At 39.2% G+C, this 25,994-nt stretch overlaps 1 protein-coding gene across 3 annotated transcripts in view; it reads right to left on the reverse strand.

The window, feature by feature from the left end:
* The window catches only part of HERC2 (HECT and RLD domain containing E3 ubiquitin protein ligase 2), a 317,314-nt gene that overhangs the window by 55,168 nt on the left and 236,152 nt on the right, over nucleotides 1-25,994 (reverse strand). For all 3 annotated transcript variants that reach the window (XM_073353148.2, XM_073353158.2, XM_073353169.2), the window contains exons 51-68: nucleotides 24,960-25,068; nucleotides 24,551-24,690; nucleotides 20,411-20,601; nucleotides 19,971-20,076; nucleotides 19,709-19,800; nucleotides 18,892-19,067; nucleotides 18,168-18,279; nucleotides 16,060-16,141; nucleotides 15,736-15,879; nucleotides 14,542-14,632; nucleotides 11,394-11,571; nucleotides 11,085-11,166; nucleotides 10,828-10,999; nucleotides 8,973-9,117; nucleotides 6,430-6,655; nucleotides 5,367-5,538; nucleotides 4,325-4,511; nucleotides 3,065-3,205 (exon numbers count right to left, since the gene is read on the reverse strand). In XM_073353148.2, coding sequence (XP_073209249.2) covers nucleotides 3,065-3,205; nucleotides 4,325-4,511; nucleotides 5,367-5,538; nucleotides 6,430-6,655; nucleotides 8,973-9,117; nucleotides 10,828-10,999; nucleotides 11,085-11,166; nucleotides 11,394-11,571; nucleotides 14,542-14,632; nucleotides 15,736-15,879; nucleotides 16,060-16,141; nucleotides 18,168-18,279; nucleotides 18,892-19,067; nucleotides 19,709-19,800; nucleotides 19,971-20,076; nucleotides 20,411-20,601; nucleotides 24,551-24,690; nucleotides 24,960-25,068 — 2,546 coding nt within the window. The remainder of the gene's footprint in view (nucleotides 1-3,064; nucleotides 3,206-4,324; nucleotides 4,512-5,366; nucleotides 5,539-6,429; nucleotides 6,656-8,972; nucleotides 9,118-10,827; nucleotides 11,000-11,084; nucleotides 11,167-11,393; nucleotides 11,572-14,541; nucleotides 14,633-15,735; nucleotides 15,880-16,059; nucleotides 16,142-18,167; nucleotides 18,280-18,891; nucleotides 19,068-19,708; nucleotides 19,801-19,970; nucleotides 20,077-20,410; nucleotides 20,602-24,550; nucleotides 24,691-24,959; nucleotides 25,069-25,994) is intronic.

Raw genomic sequence — 25,994 nt, forward strand, 5'->3', positions numbered from 1 at the left:
GGAAAAATCTCAAATGCTAGTGCACTGAGCAAGTTTACACCTGCAGGGGAAAGGGCATGTGCAAGCACTCCAAGAAGAAACAGAAGTTTAATACTGTGACCCTAAGAGCATCTCTATACCAGAAGACAAGGGACTCCTGGTATGCAGCAGTGAGTTTCAGCTGGCCCAATCAGCTCAGTGTACCCCAACTCTTATACCCCAACTGTTGTACCCCAACTGTTATAATCTAAAAGGTGTTGTATGTCTCTGAAAAATTAATAACTCACTGATCATTAATATTTGTGAATGAGGTATATACAGTCAATTCACAAAGGATTATACAGATGTGCTGTAATTATGACAAACATGTTTAATCTAGGCATGTCAGGGAGAGTTGATACACAGGTTCCCCCCAGAAAACAGAATGCAGTCCCACCTGCTTGAATGTGTCTCCCATGTAAATTGAGCAAGGTGTGACTGAAGACAGAAAAGCACATTTGCATGCCAGCCAAACAAAGCCATCAGGAGAGCAAGTGGGGAAAAAGCAATCACTTAATCTCAATGGGGGATGGAGACGGTACCCCAGGAAGCCTTCCTGCCTCATGAAGAAGCATCAATGAACTTTTAGAGAGATATTTTTCAGAGGCTTACTAAACTATAAAGAGAGGGGCAGAGAACCATTAATTTATCATTTACCTGAAGAGACAAAGAAAACCAGCACTTTGGACTGTGTGGGGATCCTAAGAACTAGTCAGCCATTGCTGGAAAAGGAAGACTGAGGACGAAACTACTTTGAACAAATACTGTAGCTTGTTAAGATAGGTTATAGCGACTAGGAAGCGCATTTTAACTTTTTTTTTGTAACCTTTTCTATCTTTATCCCTTATACTTGAACTCACTTAACAGCTCTCTCTTTTTCAGTCAACAAACTTGTTTTACTTTTTATCTAAACCAGTCCAGTGCTTTGGTTGAACTGAAGTGATTGTTAACTCCAGTCAAGATAACATGCTGCTGTTTCTTTAAACACTTTTGCTTTAAACACTCTTTAAAGGAGCAACAAACTTAACGGCTTCTGTTCCAGGAGAGGGCTGAACACTGCAGGGAGATTGTTTGGGGGAAATTCAGAACTGGTACGGAGTTGGGGTTTTAACCTGTACATTCATATGCTGGCTGCTGATGTCAGGGATGTAAGCCACAGCAACATAGTATTGAAGGCCCCAGAGTTATAGGGCAGGCAGTCTGGATTGAAGCCCAAAAGGTCAAATACATTGTCTTATTAGTATGCTTTTTCCCCCAATGAAGGAAGTGTTTCTCTGTCACCAGCATCTTGTAAATACAAAGAAAATCGCAGGATCATTAAACTGATAGATACAAGACTCGAAAAAATCTAAAACATATAATAAATGAGGCCCTACTTAATTTGCGATATTGTGGCTCCCGCAATATTAGGATTCCACTGCAATTTTGCCAGTGGGAGCCCCAGCAGCAACCCCCTACTCTCAGCCCCACACAGCCAACAGCGGAAAATCACAGAAAAGTAATAATGGACCTTATTACTGCAAATAATAAGGTCCATTATTACTTTTCCGTGATTTTCCACGGCTTGTCTGCAACTCAGCCGCAATTTTTGGACAATCATCCCGGGATTCAAGTAGGGGATTAATAATAAACATCTATCAGCTGTATCCACACAGTTATGACTAGTAGGAAGTAGTGGTAGGTTAACAAGTGTTCAGCTCCTATTTTCTGAAAGCCCTAACTAATTAAAAGGTTGACAACTGACTGTCAAATCCTCAGAACAAAGTAGTAAGGGGGAAAATATCAACTATTTCTTGATTTTATGAACCAATGCTTATTAGCAAGGCTTAGGGGAGTTGCATATTTAGGGATCACTTCACAATACCATTTGGGGCATTTACCAAACAAACCTAAGCCATGCTGAAGTATACTATAAAAATTACTACCTACTTATGTAAACAATACTTTTACATGTATTAGACAGTAGGGCTGGCTGGAAAATAAATTTCATTTCTGAAAGAACATCAAGCTTTCAAAAATTTGTTTTCATTCCACATCAGAACTGAAATGAGACTTTTTGAATTTTAGGATGAAAAAAAAAAAACATACAAGACTACCAACCCCAGAATAACCAGTAAACTCAGTGGTGGTTAGGGCACTCACCTAGGATATGAGATTCAATTCCCTGCCTAATTTGAAACTGAGACATAGGGCAGGTCTACACTACCGCTTAAGTCGATCTAACTTAAGTCACTTAGGGATATGAAAAAGAAACCCCCCGAGCGATGCAAGTTATAGTGACCTAAGAGCTGTCCACACCAATACTATGTTGGTGGGAGATGCTCTCCCACTGACATAGCTTCCGCCTTTCGTGGAGTTGGAGCAATTATGTCGATGGGAGAGTGCTCTCCTGTCGGCGTAGAGCATCTTCACTAGATGTGCTGCAGCTGCGCTGATGTAGTGCTTCTAGTGTAGACCTGCCCTTAGACCTGGGTCTCCCACATCCCAGGTGAGTGCCCTAAATCACCAGACGATTATTGATTATTCTGGGGTCAGGGTCCTTCTCTCCCCTTTTCCTCTAGGTCTCCCACATGAGTGATCTAACCACCAGGCTACTGGTTATTCTTGAGTTCCTCTCTCCCCTTCCAGAAATTCCATCCTGACCTTAAAAAACCTTCCCAATTAAATTTTTGTCAAAATAAGATACTTTTTCATGAAACATTTCAACTTTGACAAAACAGCACTTTTAGATGGGAAAAATTTTCAAAAAATTTGTGACCAGCTCTACCTAGCACCATAAAAAATACATTTGTATTACACAAAGCTAACTACATACACAGGATTGTATTACATTCTCAACAAGAAACAGGACGCGTACTAAGCAGTGAATTCAGAAGTGACTGCAGAACCTGACTTTCCAATAAAACAGCTTGCATATGGCAGTTGCTGTAGCACCAGAAATCTATTTTTACTCTGATGACATAACCTGTCAAACACCAGAACAATTCAATTGCTTGATTGAGATACATAATGAAACCTATAATGTTAAAAATATTAGCATTATTACTTCCTTGGTTTTCGTCATGGTTTCTGCTATGATACTGGCAGCTCCAGGATCATCAGTGACTGGAATGAAAGGACGAGAAGAGGCAGCAGCAGCTGAGGGAGTTACAGCAGAGGGCGTCACTGCATCTTCTGAAGAAACAACCTAGTCAAAAAACAGCATAGTTAACCAGATGGCAGAGCAATAAGATATTGCATGCATTTAAACAAGCTTAACTAGACTTTTGAAAAAGAACTTTGAGGACAGTTTGTGCTCAGAAAAGAGATGCCTAAAAACAGCAGCATCTTATTCAAGAAATCCAGTCCCTGTATGAACCTTTATACTGCAGTGGTGCCTATTAGCAAACTAAGGGCTTTTCTTCACTATGGCACTAAGTCAATGTAAGTTACGCTGGTTCAGTTACATAAACTATGTAACTGAAGTCGATGTAACCTACACTGACTTACTGCAGTGTCTACACCATGCTATTTCAATGGGAGACACTCTCCCATCGACTTAGCATTTCTTAACCAGACTCACTAAATTGACACGGCTGCATCAATCGCAGCTGCGCTGATTTAGCTTGTAGTGAAGACAAGCCATAAACCAGGGCCCCGTTGCACTAGGTGCTGTACAAACATGCAGTAAGACGACAATTCTTATCCCAAAGAGCTTACAACCTAAAAAACAAGACGTAACAGCTGGATGAGACAAACAAGTATGCCAGCATGGGGGAATGGAAAAGATGGATCCTTTTTAGTGTCAAAATTATTATTATTACTCCTTTTAACACTGAAGAACCCACACAATATGTTTTATCTGGCTTTCTTTTCAATACATCACACAATAGAAATAAAGTTACAATTATTTGTTACATCTGAAATAAGATTTAGACACTGACCATTTTCTTCATCTTGTCATTTGTTCTTTTTAAAATCCAGTTTAAAAATTTACCTCTAGTTCTTAAACTGTTTCAATACCTGATTAAGAGAATGCCAATATCTTTGAATCAGGTCTAAAACATGGTGAGAAATTACTTTATCATCCTTATGTTTTTTATCTGATTTACTGGACTCGAGACTTGTGAATTGATCAATTATAATCAGGTACAGCTGACAAATTACAGGTACTTCATGGCATTGATTCTAAAAGTTAGACAGATGCTGAAGTAAAGTTCTTACACGTTACTGTCAAATTAAACAAACAGTGTTATTGTTGATAGATGTTTCAGCACTCCAAAATTGTTGCTCTGATAGCAAAACTGATTGATTTTATTTATTTTACCTCTCCTCTCCTGTCTTGCCACGGATTTGGACTCAGTCTCTCTTCGACATCCACTGCTAGCACACATTCTTCCCCATTGGCAGGGCTCCCTGTAGAAGCAGCATCTGGTGGTGGGACCGGGGATGAAGAAGGACATTCCACTGGTGCAATCATACTTGCAGGCATCAGTGCTCCAACCACTGCATCCCTAAATCAAAAATGAACAAACTGTTGAGGACAGACCCACACTAGGACCACCAAATCCTCTCCTTGGAAGAAAAGTGTCCTGTTATTCAGCTGGACTAATACTAAAAGTGATGGTTTTCAATGATAGCAGTCTACAGGGTAGTTTACTTACATTCCATATGGGAGGACTCACACGTAGCTGAGATAGTTACAGATGCCTATAGAGTTTGTGGATTTTTAAGCCAAAGTTTTCCACAAGTTTCTTTTCAGACTCTTTACCACTAATATTTCTCCTGTCTTTACAAACAGAAACGAACAATTTCAAAAGGAGCCCTCTGCCCTCTGATACACATTCTCAGCTGCAAGGTATACAACAAGATTATTGTTGGGAGTTGAACTTTTGGATAGCTATCATTCTGTTCTTATTTCAATGATGCAGTCTCGCATGAAACTTAATATGAAGCTAAGCTAGTATTTTGTTGCAGAGATTTAGAGTTTCCTGTTCCACATAAGACAGTCTTGTCTCAACAAAAAGAAAAGGAGTACTTGTGGCACCTTAGAGACTAACCAATTTATTTGAGCATGAGCTTTCGTGAGCTACACGAAAGCTCATGCTCAAATAAATTGGTTAGTCTCTAAGGTGCCACAAGTACTCCTTTTCTTTTTGCGAATACAGACTAACACGGCTGTTACTCTGAAACTTGTCTCAACAAGCTGATTTCAAGTGAATGCTAAAAGGAAATTGAAATGAAGTTAAAGCATACATCCTAGAGCCCTATTTTATACCCATTATTACCTGCTATAAGGGAGAAATTGTATGAAGTAGCTTACCATCTATGCTTCACCCTGTAAAATACAAGAATGTTGGCATGCCTACCTGGCATACATGATTTGTAATGCTGTCAATATATGAGATAATGCTTGCTGTTTGGCAAGGTTCCCATCTAGCGACAGAAGAATCTTAGCGAGGGAAGGGCGGTTAGGTTTGGAACTGTTTACACCACTGATTTTGTTACTGGCAGCAGAAGAATCTGCATCTGATGGGACACCTGGGAAAAAGAGTCAGACACGCTTTTAAAAAAAAAAGACTATAATGCATAATAACTGGTTTTGATACCTGCTTAATGATACTTTTGGAAAGGATTCTTAGCCTACAATTCCTGTAATTCTGATATGAAACCCAATACTAAACCTAGGTCAGCAACGACTTTCATATAAAACAGGGTCTAAAACTTACTCATGAGAATGGAGACACCTCAACACCACTAGTTTCCTAGTGGCCTCTAAAACAAGCTTTACTTGGACAAAATATTAGCATATAACTTGAGTACTATTTATATATATTGTACATCTATGAAGCTCTGATATTGCTGCAGTTCTGTCCAGATAAAAGATAGCTAATGGATTAAAAGACATAGAAACAGCTAAAATATTCCGATAGTTTTACATAGAACGTTTTTGTTTCTCAAGTCTGACTAAATCTTGGTTCTGATAAACTGGGAAGGTGCCATCATAGAATGCTGCCTCCCTCTTTAATGGTGGTCACTTGTCTTAGAAATCAATAGGTAAGATAACATTTGCATCAACAAGAATTATTTGTAAGAGGCATATGATACAGAGATTTATTATGATGCTAGCATCCAGAAGTCCCAATGCATTTTGGACTTTGACAAACAGTTTAAGACATTTAAAAGTTCAAACTAACACTAATTTTTGTATGACTCCTCAGCTTCAGGACATACAATGTTTTAGCTTCCCAAGTCTTGTTCTCTTCTCACTTCCTCCATTTTCAGCAAATCAGTATGTTTAAATGGCTTTCATCCTGCACAGACACCTCTTCCCCCACACCGGCCTGTCCATATTATACACATTTACAACCCCGCCCAATCTACAAATATTGTTTAAAAATGTTAAGGAAATAAACACAAGCTTTGTATTACCTAGATAAGAAGCGCCTAAAGGGTCTCTAGCAGTCTGGAAGAGTACTGGCTCATGAACAGATGGTGTAGCTACATCCACTGTTGTCCACGCTACACTGTGGGAAGATCCACAAGCAACACGTGTAATTTTCTGGCCTTCTAAACCCTGTACAAGAGTGGGTTTTCTATTGACTGTAGTAGTTCCGTTGCCTTGTTGTCCATGATCATTGTCACCCCAAGCATAAACCTGTCAGACAGTTCTATGTTACTTTGTTTCACTGAGTCTTTCATACAGTTATTTTCAAAATTACTATAAGTCATTTAGAGAGAAGAAGATTCTATGTTACTAATTTAAGATATTTCCAGAGTACCTACCACATTCACATTTAACAGTTGATACTTTCAGGTTACATATGTTACTACAGCACATATGAGCTTCATTCTGTGAGCAGATTCATGTACCATTTCATAATTCTGGGTGTACATGAAGTTAATGGGATTACTTGCACGTGGATTTTACTGGGGCTCAGCATAACTATGATATTTATGCTATCACCCAATATTGAGCAGAAATATGTCCTATCACAACATCATAGATGCTTCTGCATCTTAGGAAGTGAAGAGCAGCAGGTTGTCTCTGAAACATCCAATGATACGATAAATAACAAGGAATAAAAATGCAAAAGCTATATTAAGGTAACAATTAAGATTTAATAAATATATGAAGACAAGAAAAATTTAAGTGACCATCACATTAATATTTGTGCAGTGCTTTGAGAAGTAAAACAATATATAATAAAGAATATTTATTCCATTCAGTAAGTATGTAGCCAATGATTTTAGTTTATTATCCATTTATTGTGTGATGATCAACATGTTATATCTTATATATATTCATTGTATGTTAACTAGAGTTAATTTGTAGGATTATAGAAGTATAAGACTGATCAGTATTTAGAGGAATCATGTATTAGATATAAGTAAGACAAGCTGAAACGGAAGAACCTGTAGGCTGAGGCCTGCAAGATTTTAGCTGAGCCATTTTAGGCCTTGGAGACAAGAAATGCTGACACAAGTAAATGACCGAGGAATAACCCGAAGCCCTAAATTTATGGGAAAAAGAGGTACCAACTGACAATATTGCAAAAATCTAGCCCAGGGGTGGGCAAACTACAGCCCGTGGAGCGTGTCAAGCCCGTCAGACGTTTTAATCCGGCCCTCGAGCTCCCACTGGGGAGTGAGGTCTGGGGCTTGCCCCGCTCCGGCACTCCATCCGGAGAGTGGGGTTGCGCGGCTCCAAGAAGCAGCAGCATGTCTGCCCTCTGGCTCCTGTGCATAGGGACAGTCAGAGAGCTCTGCACGCTGCCCCTGCAGCTCCCATTGGCTGGGAACCCCAGCCAATGGAAGCTGCAGGGGTAGGGCCTGCAGACAGGGCAGCGCACAGAGCTGCCTGGCCTCACCTCTGCATAGGAGCCAGAAGGGGGACATACCGCTGCTTCTGGGAGCTGCTTAAGGTAAGCGCAGCCCGGAGCCTGCACCCCTGACCACCTCCTGCACTCCAACCTCCTGCCCTGATCCCCCTCCCTCCCAACACCAAACCCCTCAATCCCAGACCCACCCCAGAGCCTGCACCCCCAGCTCAAGCCCTCACCCCCAGCCCCCCATGCATCTCAACCTCCTACCCCAGCCTGGAGACCCCTCCCAAACCCTGAACTCCTCATTTCTGGTCCCACTGCAGAGCCCACACCCCCAGCTGGAGCCCTCACCCCCTCCTGCACCACAACCCCAATTTTGTGAGTATTCATGGCGCACCATACAATTTCCATACCCAGATGTGGCCCTCAGGCCAAAAAATTTGCCCACCCCTGGTCTTCCCGGAAGATTAAATTTTTAATTATAAACTGGTGTAAAAGTAAATCTTGTCTCCAACATGTGTCTTAGCCACAGGATACAGGCGGTACATCAGTGCTAATGAGAACCTACACAGCCTATAGAATTAGGGTTTCCTCATGTTTCTAGGGGACACACACCAATAAGCAAGAGAGGGCTGACACTTCCATGTACATGTGCAGAATGTAGGTATAGACAGAATCACATTATTAAAAAAGGTGCCCACAGTGGGGAAAATTGTGCTTCCTATAGGAAACTTCCAGCAGGGACCATCCCCGTATTGATGATCAATCCATGGGAGAGCCACCAGACTCTAACACCATGTGGGATGATCTGAGTATGTCTGTAGTTATAACTGGTGCATGGATATACTTAGGAATTTTATATGCTGTGACATTTATAACTTTGTTGGCAACTTTAATAAAATTGTTAAAAGATAGTGGATCTTGTGCTTGTGATTTTTTGTGTTACTTGTCTATGGTTTCATGTATTCCTATGAACTCTAGATCTAGAGTAAACAGAGATAACTCTGTTGGGTTAGAGACTGTAGCCACCAGAGCCAAATCCACTGTAATATAATTAACATTAAATAAAATAAAAGGCTACAAGTATTATTGCTGTTACTACATTACATTGCCTCAGTATCTAGCTTTTTCTGGACCAGAGTAACTTACCTGTCCTGTGTCAGTGACAGCCAGGCAGTGAAGTGCACCTACAGCCACATGTACAATCTTCTTCCCTCTCAGCCCTTCTACAACCTGTGGCTTTCGCACATGAACATCAGTGCCATGACCTAGCCTGAAGTAATCCCCCTTGCCCCTGGAACAGACAAGGAAGTAAATCATAATATATCAGGGTTGGAAGGGATCTCAGGAGGTCATGTAGTCCAACCCCCTGCTCAAAGCAGGACCAATCCCCAATATTTGCCCCAGATCCCTAAATGGCCCCCTCAAGGATTGAACTCACAACCCTGGGTTTAGCAGGCCAATTCTCAAAACCACTGAGCCATCCCGCCGCCCTCCCCCGAAGCAGTTATATCATTCCACACATGGCAATTCTTTGCCATTACACGTTTGCAATTTGAAATCCTTTATATATCCAAAAGGGAAAGTGCACGTAACAGCAATGCAAATTTCTTGACTATGACCTTGAAACCTGACTTGGAAAGACTCATCCCTCGAGGGTAGCGAAAAATCTACAATCTTTCATACATTGGCTTCAATACCAAAAATGTACCATTTATGATTATTTTGGGGGAAGTACTGTGGTTGCATAAAATTCGTTCTGTTTTGAAATATCTTACTATTATAAACTTACTTATACTCAAAAATGACTGGGATTTTTTTAACTCATTAAAATCACTATCCAGCTTACAATTTATATAAACACAGGACCTGCACTGTGACAACTAGTCACATGAGTAAAATTGCACGTACTTAACTGTTTGCATAACTGAGGCTTCAGACAAGCCTCAAACACAGGTTACTTTTATTACCAACATATGAAATTTTCCTCAACTGTCTGAGAGACACCATTAACACTGCACTACTCTCTTGTCCTTCAGTCTATTTTATGGCTATACCTCAAGATATTACTAACAGTATCAACCAAGCAGAAAAAACTGAAGAGTGTTGGTTAGAGGATCATTGCTAACAAAAAATATCTTTTGAGTTTTAAGTTTCATGAATTATCTTTAATAAAATTTTACTTTAACTAACTCACCAATTCACTTTTAAGTTCTCAGATGGGAAATTCTCATTCTATACTCAAAGAGTATTCTAATATTGAGGAAAATATACTGTATTCTCTATACATAAAGTGGTTGAATCCGATTCAAGTGGAAAAACTAATCCCTAACAATGGAATCACAACCAGTCATTCTGTAATTAGAGAACATATATAAGATGCAGCAGAGCACTTGCTTTAACATAAGAACCAAGAGGAACTGAGCTATATTATTTCAAAGACTATCTATAAGGCCCTACTTGAATTGTGGGACGATTGTCAAAAAATTGCAGCTGAATTACGGCAAGCCACGGAAAATTGTGGAAAAGAACAATGGACCTTATTATTTTCCATGATTTCCCACTGTTGGCCACCCAGGGCTGAGAAGGGGAGCTGTGGTGGAAGTAAAATACTGCAGAATCCACAATATCACAAGTTAAGTAGGGCCTCAACTATATAAATATTTTATTTTATCACAATAATCTTTATTTCTATTTATTTTTAAATTGCACTAAAACCTATACACCCCAACCAGGCAAGGGTCCCAGTTATGGTAGGCACTCTATAAAGATTTAGTAAATGACAGTACCTTCTCAAAGAGCTTTCTAAGAGACAAAATGTAACAGGTGGGTGCATAAATAAGTGAGCAGGGGGAGGAAGAGAGGAGGTGGTGATAATAATAGGATGTTTTAGAATAAACTAAGCATGTGCACAAAACATAGATGTAATAAGCCAGTCCATAGCAATCAACACAACTCAAATGCCTTGAAATTTGTTGTAAATTTCTTAGCAACCTTGACATACCAGGTCCACACCACTCCAGATTTGGTAAGTGCCAAAGAGAACTGAGCCCCACACTCAATCTGGCACACGCTCTGGCCATTTAGTCTTTCAATGTTCTGAGGAATGTTGCATCCTTCACTTCCTCCTCGGCCCAGTTTTCCAAAGTCACCATCTCCCCAGGAAAACACCAAACCTAGTAACACCAACCAAACAGTATGTCAGACTACGAGCACAATATTCCCATATGCTATGAAGTTGCTAAAGCAAGATACTCCTACCTTCATCTGTCAAAGCCAGAGTCTGAGCATCTCTGCTTCCACAAGCAACTTGAATGACTCTGTGACCAAGAAGCACTTTAACCTACAACACACAGAAAAGTAAGCATGCTGCCTCAAACACATTACGCATATTTTTAGAAGTTTCACAGTAACTTCAAAGTACTTGTGACTTATTTTGTTCTTTATACATCCAAGCTCACATTACACACTGCTTTGGGATTCTTAGCTTTATTTCTCCCTTTATTTTCTCTTCTTGTGTATATACATACATAGACACTACCGCAACCAGGAAACACCTCAAGTACTTACCATCTTCGGTTTGAGTTGTGTAGTATTGTCTCCATGACCCAACCTGCCGTATTCTCCAAGGCCCCATGTGTACAATTCACCACTAGAGGTGATGGCAGCACTGTGAGAACTGCCACAAGCAATATCACGGATGCGCTTGGTTTTCAACGCTTCTATCAACCTTGGTTTATCACAATTCCTAAAGATAGAATAAAAGGATTTATCACCTACTTTTGTGATGTCATGCAATATATTTCATGCCCTATCCTCCAATGCCTCATGTAATATTATGCACCCAAACGGCAAATCTGCCCTAATGCTAATATGTAAGACTCCAATGTTTCACTTTAAGTTACTGGTTTAATTTATTTTTCTATTTATCTTAAAGCTATACTGGTTTAAGTCAATTTACGCAGAAAATGTAGGTTTGGTAAGAAATAAACTTTTAAAAAGCTGAATACATATTTTCATTTTCCACTATTTTTGGAGTTCCTTTGTTAAGAAACGTTATGTAATACATACACACTGCAGCATCCTGATAATGAAGAACCAGAAAGAGAGAGATTAAAATGTGTATGTTAAAAAGTGAAACTGAATGACCTGTCTTCATTGCCCACCCTGAGCTAATTATGAAAATTAACGGTAGAGAAAGTAAAAAGTCAAATATTTAAAACAGTCAGCTGTAATACTCCAGTATTATCAGTTAGACGTTTCTATAGATTGTATTTCTCCAGTGGATGCATCTTCAAAAAGAGAGACTGAAATTCTCTTTTGAATACAAAGTTACGAACAAATTCTGTCTGAAAAAAGATATTCAGTATCTGCCAAATATTTTTTGCAAAATCCATTTCAGTCCCAAAAGTGGAGGCCCCCAGGCCCTACATGCCAGCCCAGAAGCATGGCCTCTGATCTCTTGGTCCTGCTCTGCACAGGGTGGAGGAGGATAGCACAGAATGTTGTACACCTGACTGAGCCTCCAATACAGCAGCATGAGGACTGCAGTATCTCCAACCTGCAGTGCAAGGAGCCGGAGGATGAGGAAAGATGCCCATTCCTATTCCAGCTCTGTTCTTCACAAGGGGACCAGACTAAACAAGCATTCATTGTCAGCTGTCTGCTAGAGTACTGAAGATGTTTCTTGTGAACATCACTGCAGCATTTGCCTGAGAAAGTAGGATGTCTTTTTGTTAAATTCAACCTGCTCACTGAATTCATAGTCGTGTTTTAATTTAAGTAGGTTTTCTAATGCGGCGTACATGCTACAACCATTATTAACATTTCTAAAGAAATTAAGTAGGGCTTTGGAGAAATACATTTCAACCCTAATAGTAAGGACCCAGTCTTTCCACACTGTCCCAGCAAGGCCTGGCAGGTACAGGGCTATCAGGGAGACATTATGCAGGCCGCAGCACGGATGCAGTGCCCACAATGAGTCAAGAATGTTTTCTGCTTATAATTATATTTAATAAATAGAAGAAATATCTAACAAACAAGGTATGTACCTATGCTTAAGCTAATAAAGCCACATTTTGTCTTGTCTCATACCCTCCCCTTCCGTTTGCCACCCACACACTTGTTGGGTCATGTCTATTCTGAGACTCAAGCTCTGAGGCACATGCTGTATTTTTCTATATATTGCGTAAAGATCCTAAGAACACCTCTGAGAACTATACAGTATGAAGATCAGTTTTCTACTGAATATGTTAATATTAAATAACTTGAAGATTTCCCCAGTGTGTATAACACACAAAGTGAGTATAAAACTATTTTTCTCAATCTTTCCTTGATAAAAAGCGTTTGAAATTTATGAAACTTTCAAGAGAAAATTCTACTTCCTAGCTCAAAAAAAGTATGCCAATTGTCAAATGAAAGAGAGAGAATAACAAAACCCCTTCACAAACTTTAAAGGCACCATACTTTAGGCAGGTCTTCATTACCCGCCGGATCGGCGGGTAGTGATCAATCTATCGGGGATCGATTTATTGAATCTCGTCTAGATGCGATAAATCGATCCTCAAACACGCTCCCTGTCGACTCCGGAACTTCAGCTTGCCAGAGGCAGAAGCGGAGTCAAGAAGGGAGTCACCGCCGTCCTCACGGCCAGGTAAGTTGACCTAAGATACGCCGACTTCAGCTATGCTATTCGCATAGCTGAAGTTGCGTATCTTAGGTCAACCCCCCCACAGTGTAGGCCAGGGCTTAGACTACTAAATTAAAAATAAAATAATGACTTAAGTAGATGGTACAGTGTGGGTTGTTGGTATTAAATACAATGTTGGTACTTTTGTTTTACTGTTTCAATAAAATATCTGATTTCACAGAAGTAGCTTAGCTTGAGTGAGCTATCAAATACTCAGCTTCTAATTCAGCTTCTGCCAGAAAACATTTTTAGCTAACAGATATTTGGAAATACTAGACTTAGAAACTAATGGTGCACCAAACCTCGTTTGTATCAAAGTCCACAATACTAATCTGCAGTTCTAAAGCATCTTCCATTAGGAGTCTCAAGTAGCTTAAAAATTTTAATATATCACAACAGCCTACCTGATCCTGAGACACGAGGGCTACTAACGTGAGTTTGAATTATTGCTATATGATAGAGAAAGTGCTTGACATGAGACATAGCTCAGTCAGGTAGGGCAGCACCAATTCACCATGGAAAAAGCACTTTTAGCTTTATTTGTTTTATCAACCATTCAAAAAACGTTAGTGGGCCTCTTACCTAGAAACTGAGGTGAAAATCATGAAGAACTTCTAGAAAGCATGAGCGTAACCTTATCAAGCTGTGGGAGGCATTTCAGCGTCCCCACTCCCACCTCCCTCAGTGCATATTGGCAACCAATATTCCTGTTGCCTCTCACGTAACTTTTCAATAATGAATATACAAAAGACACCCAGTTAAACACTGACCTTGCCCATTAAGAGAAATCTATTTTTAAAAAGCTATATTAATTTTAACTTGAGCGTCCCTTTAAAACTACTGAAATTGCAATAAAAGCTTAGTTTGCAACATACAAAACTGATATATGTATTGCAGACGAATCCTTTTGTAACACAATTCTTTATTACTAATATATTTAAATACTGTCACTGCTTGCTAACAATGATTCAATATCATTTATTTGAAATATTTCCTATTTCAAGGTACTAACAGAAATTATATCCTTACATTCTGCTGAAGTGGCCAAGTTTTCCATCATCTCCTTCGCCCCATGAAAATACCTTCCCATCAACAGTTAAAGCCATAGCATGCCGGCCACCTGCAAGGATTTAAACTGCAAGTTTTAAACAGCAAAGATTTATTTCTTTGTCCTCCAGTATGGAAGACCAGAATGCGCACATAGTCAACAGGGCAGCAAAAGTCAAGCAAAAGCCAAAACATCCCTTTAGTGCTGCAATTTAATATAGTGCTACACTTTCCACCCCATAACTCTTTACTTCAGTATATTCAAAATCACTAATTTTCACATGGTCTACTGAGAAGGTGAAAAAACTTATAACTTTTTCAAAAAAAGTATCCAGGGTGAACATTCTCCCTCAGTGGAAACAAATCACTTAAGTTACTATTTTCAAAGTGACACAGTTAGCTAACTTTTTTAAAAAGGAAAACATTTCCACTGGATTGATGCAAAAATTACACTCTGAAAAATAAAGAAATTATTCTGAATTTAACTTTCAGAAAGATACCTCAAACTTTATAGGTCAAAAAAATTAAGAGACTAAATTCACTGATTTCTATGGCCAGAAGGGACCACCAGATCATCTAGTCCAGGGGTGGCCAACCTGTGGCTCCGGAGTCACATGCAGCTCTTCAGAAGTTAATATGCGGCTCCTTGCATAGGCACTGACTCCGGGGCTGGAGCTATAGATGCCAACTTTCCAATGTGCTGGGGAGTGCTCAGTGCTCAACCCCCTGCTCTGTTCCAGGCCCTGCCCCCACCCAACTCCACCCCCGAGCCTGCCATGCCCTCGCTCTTCCCCTGTCCCCACCAGAGCCTCCTGCGCACCACATAACAGCTGATCACGGTGGGTGGGAGGTGGGAGGTGTGGGGAGGCAGCCAGAGGCACTGATTGGTGGGGCTACCAGCAGGCAGGAGGTGCTGCACAGGGGCTGCTGACATATTAGTTTGGCTCTTTGGCAATGTACATTGGTAAATTCTGGCTCCTTCTCAGGCTCAGGTTGGCTGCCCCTGATCTAGTCTAACCTCCTTTACGCAGGCCATAGAATTTCACCCAGTACTCCTGTATTAAAGCCTCTATTCTATATCCTCTGCACTAGAGCCATACACAAGAATCTACTTTCACTTTTAAGCTTAAGTACATAATGTTTATGTTCCCATGGAGAAATGTGAGGAGTCAGTACCTGAGTGAACAGCCACTTTCTTCACTACATAATTACTGAGAGCTGTAATCTGTCGGGGAATAGGCACAGTTCCACTGGATAGGCCTAAACCAAGTCTTCCATTAGTGGCTTCTCCACAGGCATATACTTTGCCCTCTACAGTAACTAAAAGGAAAAAGGTTTTAAATTTCCATTAATAAAAAATTCACAAATGAGAATTTATTCCTACCTCTTCGAAAATAATTCTACTTTTTATTTTGGGGCCGGGAGGGATGGAGAGGGGGTGTGTGGGGGTGGGGGGTGGGGGGGGCTGAAATGCAGAAACCTTGCACATAGTTATCCTACCTGCAAAAAGGCTTTTGGATCCACCAGCTACCTGTACTACATTCAAGGCAGAAAGGGTTTCAGAGAATGAAGGAACCTTGATCTAGAGTGTTTGGAAAAAGAGAGAGAGAGAGATTATTGCATAAAATTAGATTCAAAAGTCTGTTACTTGTAAAAGGCAACCAGTTCTTTGTAGTAAAGTTCTAGTATGATAAACTGATTTATCTAATTTAATTAACCAGAGGTTAATAAAATTTTATTTATTAGCTTTTCAGTGACACTCACTACCCCATTATCTGGACACCTCACAGATAATCAATTAGTTAATTAACTGAAACAGATCAAGTGCTTAAAGCAAGGGATGAGTGTGTTATATAAAACAGAGATAAATAAGTAACCACTAAAAGGAAAAGGTGCAGTAGGATATACACTTTTTTTTTTAACTATAATTTTCTTGAGTAAACAAACCCTAGTCGGACTCGCAATAAATTAAACCCAAGCAAATTGGTTAAAATGTCAATCAGCACATCAAAAATCAACATATATGAGCACACTGGTAGAATTTATTTTCTCTAAAAAAGAAAAGGAGTACTTGTGGCACCTTAGAGACTAACCAATTTATTAGAGCATAAGCTTTCGTGAGCTACAGCTCACTTTAAATTACAGTTAATCCAAAGTAAAGTTCCATAACAATATTGATTAGATACAATCAGAAAAACAGTGACAAAGTAACCTATACTCCCCTTCATTACAATTAAGTCTTGTCAGGCTGACTTTATATAAACAAATGCTGACACTTTTTCAAGTGTTCATCATTAACATATCTCCAAGTTAGGAATATCTCCTTATTGCTAAAATAAATATTTATTTACTGATATGCAGCTAACAAAAATCTTGTGTTACTAAAAAGACTTCTCCATTACAATTAGTGAAAAAAATTTTTGAAGGATAATTGATAAAACATAGTGAAAGCTTGAGGGTTTGCATTTGGTTTTTGTTATGGCATCTTATTCTTACCAAAAAAAGAGATGCTGTTTACTTTTAAAAGGTTTCTGGCTTCTGAACCTTTAATGTTTATATATTTATTTTCCTACTAATTTTGCTCTTCTCTAGGGCTTGATCCAAAGCCCACCGAAGTCAAACAGAAGAATCACATTGACTTCAGTGGCAACTGGAATCAGGATCCAACTGGGAAAAAAATCATTTCTCCCCCAAATTATATTTCTATATTGACAAATTAATGTATCTGTGCACTGACATCAGTGTCAACTATAATATGAGTAACTCTGGGAAACGCATTTGTTATTTAACTTCTTGCTTTGGAATGGACAGAGACTATAATACTTTTGTGATTTTTACAATCCTATATGAAACTCTGCAAACAAACAAGTAGACCAATTTTTTTATTCTTATTTTAAAATAGGAGTGTTCTTTTTACTCAACTGAATTTTCAAAGTAATAACATCTTAAAATGATTAAATAGGTTACACATTTCTCATGCTAAACCATACTGCAGACTCTTCCCCCCACCCCACCCCCACCCTCCCCCGGCCCAAAAAAACCAAACAGGTATGTAAAGGGAGAACGTGAGTGCCAGGTTGAGAAGATGCACTTACTTGAAACTTCAACTCAAATAACTTTTCTCATTAAAATCTATTATACTAGTAAGGGTCAGGAAATCATTTTCTTTCTTTGGATCACTGAACCAGCACCACTGTAAAACTGAAAGTTTCCTGGTGTAGAAATAATTTGTACTGATCTACAAACTAAGCACCTCTGCAACAATCATTCCTACGGTACACAATTGCAAGTTATTGACTACTATGATCTTTCAGAGTTACAGGCATAATCTTCTACCCTTTGAAAGCTGGAGTTTCAAGTAAGAAGCTACCTACTTCAAGAAGGCAGCTCTAAAAATTGAACTGGAACTGAAAATGTAATTTTAAGATCCAATTTCTCAATCTGCCAGTGACAGACATTAGAATGCATTTTTTAGCCCTGGAAAGTCATTATGTCTAGTCCTGGAGGGGTTTGATAATGAACTTAAAAACTTTGAATTCAGCGTCTGGTTTATGTACTTCATCAGAGATTTTTGTTTTACACAAACACTTTTTCAACAAAGACGATACCTTGGAACCCTTTAGTCCTCCCAACTGATCTTTGTCATTCAGCCCCCAAACAAAAACTTTGGTTCTTATAGTAGCTGCTGATTCCAGCCCTGCCATCTTCTTCCTAACAAGACTGAGTACATTGAGAAGAAGAGAAGAATGTCAGTTCCAAAGCCTATATACTCTGACATTTGATAGGCCTTGACTTGTGTTTTATATTTTAACCACCTATTTTACATTTTGAAATGTAAATATCCTCTGTGAAATTAAGTTCAGTGTAGCTTCACAATTGTGATTTTCTGAGACCACTATGTTAACCTTTTACTTTATAGCTGTTATAAAAAGAAATGTTTTAATAATTTGCATAGTGAAAGTCCTTTAAAAGTGCAAGAGACCCACAGAACTTCAGGATTCTACACTGTATATTGGACATATTATACAGTTAAAGCCACTACTCATAAGGAGGAATTTTAGCTGCTTTTAACAAATCAAAGCATTTTTCAGCATGAGGCGGCAAAATAAAAAACTATGAAAAAATTGTTATCACTGTATACACACAGAAAAGACAAACGGCATACATAAACTAATGTCTTCATTATAAAACGTCTTGAAACTAAAGCCTGGGTGTTTTCCTTTCTCTAGTACACAATAAAATAATTCAGTCGTATGAGTTGCACAGCCAGTGCTCACGTTCTTCTAGTTTAAGGTTAAGATAATAAGTTTATTTTTTCCTCCAGTTCCCTACCTCCCAGTGTTTGCTTTATCATCATCCTCTTCCTCATTATCAGAAGCAAGGAAAGGGACTGCAGCCAAATCTTCATCCTCTGCCCGGATACGCCCCAGTATGCTGAGACCATGTATTTTGCAATCTATTCCAGAGCTTCTGCACTGCTTTATTGCAATCTCAATATACCTGTGATACTAAAGAAAAAGATGTAATTGCAATCTTTTGGGTCTATAAGTTCATGGAACATGGAGGATTTTAAGATTTTTGCATTGCTGAGTTCCATCCGTTTTAGAAGTTGATTCTGTAAGATAAATCAAAGGTCCTAGTTTTCTGCCCTATTTAGGTGGCAATTTAATTGATATGGATGTTCTCAGCATGCTGGAAGTTTGCTACTAGATTATTTCATTTCTGGGAATGATCTCACCTCCAATCTACCACTAAGTTTCTGCCCTTCTTCTTGCAGTACCTGGCCACAATCCAGATTTGTCTCCCTAGGTTCAGGAATAGCCACTCCGCTTCTGCCACCCAGCAGATGAGTACTTCCAACCACACCTTTGAAAAAAACCTGGTATTGTCTGCTTGGTTCCGAGACATTTGCTTTTAAACTGAAAACCTACAATTTCACTGGTGTTTACTCGTAAGACTAGTAATTGTACACATGGACAGTGATCATGCAAAAAAGCCAACCATGTGGTTAATTATAAGCACCAACATATGGGGGAAAAAATCAAATATAATAATGCAATAACCAAAGGTACACATGGACACTTCTTACAGCAAGATACATTTCCACTTTGACCATCTGAGAACTTCTCCTCAATCAGTATTCACTTACCTCTATACAATCATTAAGAAGAGGCACTGTGGTGTCTGCAGGGTTAATGTTGATTGTCTTTAGCTCTATAAGGTTATTTAAAGAATTCCCACCTGTAGAACATTGAAATAAACTGATTTTAAAGGCCAAGTACCAACATACTGAAATACCACTCCTATCTGAACACTTTACCAAGTTAAATAATCAATATTTGATCATTTAAAAAAAAAAAAAGTGTGTTTAAAAAAAACCCCACTTCTGAATACAGTTAAATTTCATGTACCTGAAACCACAACAAGAGAGGGCATGTAGCTGCTGTCTGCAGGATCAACTATCATCTTCAGTCTGTGAACAAGTACATCAGGGAAAATCTCTAAACGAATCCAGTGCTAGAAAATAAGTGGTCACACATTCAATGAAAATCCCCTTGACCACAAAATAAAAAATAGCTAACTTACTGTTATTTATCCACTATATTGCCATTCCTTTTTCTATAATTCACAAGAATTACAAACAACTGAGAAGAATAAATCTTAGCAAACTTAAAAATCAGTATATTTAGAGTGGAACACATACATCTAAATATAAACTTTAAATGAACTGTATTTGTAGCATTGAGATGACAGGTGGTGCATAAAAAACATTACAAGATGAACGACAACCTTGTTTTTTAAACTGTGTGCCAGAGTTGGCATAGCATTCAGAAGTATGGCTCATGCTTGCCTTTCCTTGTGAGCCAGAAGACTGCCAGCATTGTTCACTGCCATCAATCAAACGTGAAGCCTGATTCACAGAAGACGACACATTCAAATTCTTAACAATTCGTGACCAGTCATCCAGTAGCATTCCTCGCTGACTGCTATGATGTCTCTTCAGCTGTTTTCCAGAACGCCCACAAAATACTGGAGACTGACCTATTTAGTTCAGAAAGTTATACTATAAACCAGGTATTGTTAAAGAAAATTACATTTAATAAAAAAAAAAAATACTATGACAAGAGCGAACATTCAAATCAGGCTTCAAAATAAATGCATAGTTATCAGATAGACTATTTAGCCCCAAAAAGTATTTGGAAGTGAAGCATGAGGGTTTGGTCATGTTACTTCCATTATCAGGACACAACCTGAAGTGTAGTTCTTTTAAAAATGAATTTAAAATAGTTTCAAGCACTACACATATCCATGAGTCCTCATGCCCATTTTTGTGGTAGTCACTTTTTTCGATCTTCTCTGGTGTTGTATGTATTTTGTATGTATAACTTTCACAAAGTGAACCCAACTACAGTCCACTGAGGTGCGAACTTCACCAATGGGAGAAAGGATCTGAGAATCCCCTTCAAAATTCTGGTTGATGTACAGTGCATGAAGATTGTACAGTTATCCACTGGAGTATCAAAAGCACTGTCTGCTGCTAAATGAACTCTCAGGGAACTGAGCACACAATCCAAAGACTTATGGGTAAGTAGATACTCTAAGATAGCATTGATTCCGGTGGAGTCCAGAGACAATTGCTTTGATGAGCCCAAGCACAGACATGCTTCCATTTAGGTGAGTAACAGATTCTTGTACACTTCTACTTTGGTTAAGGATGAATTGCACCCTCCTAGAACACAAGCCTTCTATCTCCGATGCCCATCCAAATACCAGGCTCTCAGTTGCAGACGCCCTGGATTGGTGTGTGTGACCGTTAGAACGTCTGGCAACATGGGGATGTTCTCGCATGGTCACACTGAGAGCTTCAATAGATCCACAAATCAGAACTGTCTTGGCCAGTTGAGCACACACACAATGACTCTAGCTCTGTCTTGGAGGATCTTCCATACAACCAAAGGAATTGGAGGGAGGCACACCCCAAGCGCCCCTTCCATAACATCAGGAGGGTACCTCCCAAAGAGTCTTTGCCCAGGACTGCTGAGGATCAGTACTGAGGAAGTTTTCTGTTCACCTGTGAGGCAAGAAGGTCCCAGGCTGGCATTCCCCATTGAGCGAAGACATCATTGAGAACCAAACTGTGAATTACCCATTCGTGACTTGGGTAAAAATGTCTGCTCAGGTAGATTTTGTATCCCTGGTTAAGTATGCAGCTGATATGATTATGCGATGTTTGATCCACCAATTCCAGAGGATGACTGCCTCTATGCACACATAGAGAGATCTTGTTCTTTCTTGCTTGTTTATATTAATCACTATTGCCATATTGTCCAACATTATCTGAACTTGTTTGGATTGGATAAGTGGGAGGAAGGCATTGCAGGCCCCACACACTGCCCTGAGTTCTAGTAGGCTGATGTGCATTCTGGACTCCCAGAATCCAGATGCCTTGTGCCATATGATTGCCCTTGTGCACACCACAACCCAGTGGTAGGCACCAGTAAATGATGGTTGCCTCAGTTGTTGGTGTGAGGAAAAGAATCCCTACCCGAAACTTCTCCGGTTTTGTCCACCAGAGAAGAGAGCTTAATACCTTGGGCATAATTGTTACCTTGTCCTTTATGGTGCCCTTCTCTTGTGAGTAAACAGTGGGAAGCCAGACTTGTAGGCACTGTAGATGAAGTATGTGTCACATGTGTGCATGAAGCCATGTGGCCAAGAAGGGAAAGACAAGTTCCAATTCAGTCCTGTGTCTAATAGAGAGCTAGTGTACAAGAGTGCTCATGACCTGAAACCTTTCAAGAGGCAGATGTGCTCTTGCTGTAGTCAAGTCTAACGTCACCCCTATGAAGTTTATGCACCTTGTGAAGGACAATGTGGATTTTTCATAACTGTGGCAGACACTCAGGGTAGGTAAAAAACCGAGCAGAACATCAGTTGCTCTGTGGACCTCTGAGTCGCCTGTGAGAAGACAGTTGTCAAGGCATGGAAAGACTAAATCCTTCTCTTCTCATCCAAGCAGCCACCACTGAAAATCTTTTGTAAACACGCTTGGTGCTGTGGCCAGACTGGAGGGGAGAACTCTGAATTGGTCATGGTCAAAGAGGAAACTGAGGAACGTCCAGTAGGCTGGGATGGACATCTATAGGAAAAAAAGTGTCTCTTTCATGATGACACACAAAAGCCATGTGCCCTCCTCTAACGAGGGAATTACTGACACCACAGATATCACGCAGAATTTTACTTATTGGATAAACCTGTTTAAGTGAAGTAGATAGACAATTGATCTCCATCCTCCATTCCTCTTGGGGATTAAGGAGGAACAGAATCCCATGGTGTTGAATTGAAATCTTTCTTATGTCTCCCATGAGGAGCAGGAAGTTCACCTCCTGTTGTAAAATCTCCTTCTGACAGTGGTCTCTGAAGAGGAACCGAAAAGGGGTTTATCGGCAGGAGTTACAACCCTGGATAAACTCTAATTAGTTTATTAGTCTGTGGTTAGGGCCTTCCAGTTTTTGGCAAATTGGGTAAGACTTCCACCAAACATCTGAACAGAGGAATGAAAAGGCATCAATAAAGGGACATGGGTCTTGACAGTCCCATCAAAAAAAAAAACTTCACCTCTGGGCTTAGAGTATGAAGTGGCGGTGGATGTTGCAGAGGCTGGGTTCCTGGGTCTATATAACCTCTGTGTCTTGCATGGTGGCTCCTGAGGACATTGATGATATAGGCACTGAGGTAGCACCTAAAGACTCCACTCAGGCCTCTGTGAGATGGTAGTGGTTTTGCGGCAGCTTCCACTTATCCCTTCTGAAGAATAGTGTACCATCTCCATCCACACAAAGGATACATAGATGCTGATCCCCTCTATATTATGGTTCTGTATTAGCTCCCATCACCATAGTAACCAACTGCTTCTTCATAGAGGTACTTTGAAGAACTGAGGTCACCTTCTCTCAACTGGTTCCCCATAAAGGAACTAGTTCAGGGAAGTCAGATCCCTCTGGGGGCCTTGTCTTTTAATGAGCTACCCATCCTTTCACGTCCATTGGACATTAGTGATTATCAACAAAAAATCTGCTTTAGCCACCTCCACATTCACACTAGGCCTGGAAATGTGAAGGAGGGAAAAATCATATGTCATTAAACATTAAGGTCTGGCTGACCTGAGAATCTGCAACACTTCAGAAACAGGTGGGAGGAAGGAGAAAGGCAAAGTCAAACAGTATGAGATCAGACTGAATCTGGGAGAAGGGGAGAGAAGAAAAAATCTAAAAAGAAAAGAACTCATTGTAGATCCCAGTAGTAATATTAATCAGGAACAGAGAAGCTCAGAAGTGCTCTGTGTGCCTATTCCTGCTTCAGAAGCAAAATATTTTAGTGGATTACCAGCAGATTGGTCCCTTGGAAGGGGTGTCCCTGCTTCTCAGACCACTGAATAGTCTCCAGACCATGCAGAGGAATAACCTCCACCCATTTTCAAGGTCAAAATCTTGTTCTAGAGCAATTAAGGGCTAAGCTGGCATGCTCCTTTTGAAGAGGAACTGCAAAAAAACCTAGGTGCACTATCTTCATCTGATGGCATGAAGGAGCTATAGACATGTTTGAATTGGCAGTGAAGTCATTATTTCATTTTATTCCCACTCTAGTTGCAAACTCAATTCTGACATAACACGGAGTAACTGTCACTTGACTCTACTTTAAATATCATTTAACACACACAAATATGAGCCATTTAAAATGTTTTTACTCAAGATCCTATCAAAATTAATCATGCAGAATTACCCACAGAAAAGCTTAAAGGGGCATTCTGATTCATTCAGTATAAAACTGCAACATAAGGTCCTAATTTGTACCAAACAATTCATTTCCTAGTAAGCTAGTTACAATGTTAAACTTCTTAATGTAATAAAATTAAGCCTAAAAACATGATTTCAAGAGGTACTTAATGCATTTTAAATTAATGTCACCCATTTCTAGTTTTGAAATATACCTGGTTCATTTATTCTGCCAAAAGTATGCCGGGTGTTATGCTTTCTGGTTTTGAAACAGGTTTCACAAAAGTCAAAGTCATCACAGTTTCTACATTTGAACCTAGGCCCATTGATAGGAAACATCTGACAGCCATCACACCTGATTTTAACAAAGAGACAATTAATATGGTCGATCTGAAAAAATTATAAGATATAATATATTGTTACATAGATTCTCATGGCACAGAATTTATTGTAACAGCATTCATGAATGAAGACATTTCTTTTTTCCTTCCCTCCACCGCCCCTTCAGCTCGTGGACAAAACTGAACACAGTTTTCTATTATACTTATCTAAGAAATTTCAGTTATGATACTAAAGTTACATGCCAAGTGGCTCAAGAAATGACAGAAATGAAAACTAACTTACGTGACCCCTGGATGAATGCTGGGGACCAATTCCATTTCTGACAGTAAACCAGTCCAGTGAGATTGCTGAGGGAAGTCTACGATGACATCTTTTCCATTGGCACTAAAAGCTGTGACAAAGCATGCAGACAGATAATTTTGTGAAAATAGCTAAAAAATTAATTAGAAATGGCTACAGTCTACTCGCCAAAATAGCTTTTTATAAGCGATTCCTTCTAGGAGGTTAGGATTTATTTCAGAATGCATCTTTATTCCAATGGAATCATCTGTCTAGTCACAGCAATCAAAAATAAAAATTTAAATGTTTTGTCAGCTTTTACTTATTTAACATTTACACTGTGGTCTAGCTTTGTTCCTTCACGACATTATTTGAAACAATATTTGTGTTACCTATTTTTCCTAATGGACACATTAACTTGAAAAGTTTAGAAATTTTATGAGCCTCTCAAAGAATATCAAAAAGACTAACACGGCTGCTACTCTGAAACCTGTCAAAGAATATCAGGAAAGACAAACGACACGACTATGCTTGGAAGGATTAAATTTATATCAGTAAAAATCAGTAAATGTCAATTTTACTGTATACATACAAACCAGCAAAAAAAATTATTTCCATCAATAATCAAATATACTGATAGGCAAAGAAAGAAAAATGCTTGAGAACTTAAGAGTTTGATTTAAGGATATTTACTTTGTATATTTTGACGTGATGTTGACAATTTGTGTTTTAATGGTTATAAAACTAACATTTTGAATCTCAAAAATCTATTCTCATTAAATATTTGTCTGACCTCCTCAAAATTTCCCGCAACTAAAAACTTGATAAAAATAGAAAAAAATGCTTAAATTTATAAAAAAACTTTGCCACAACTGTGAAAAATTTAAAAATAGATAAAATCAAAAAATTTCTTTAAAACATTGATAGCCATTGAAATTATATTAAAAAAACACCAACAAATTCTGTCAAGCCACTATTATGACATTAGTTATATCTTATCCCTTCACATAATCCAACCCTCCTATCTGTTGACTCTCT

Source organism: Lepidochelys kempii, chromosome 1 (assembly GCF_965140285.1).
Source record: "Lepidochelys kempii isolate rLepKem1 chromosome 1, rLepKem1.hap1, whole genome shotgun sequence".
NCBI lineage: Eukaryota > Metazoa > Chordata > Testudines > Cheloniidae > Lepidochelys > Lepidochelys kempii.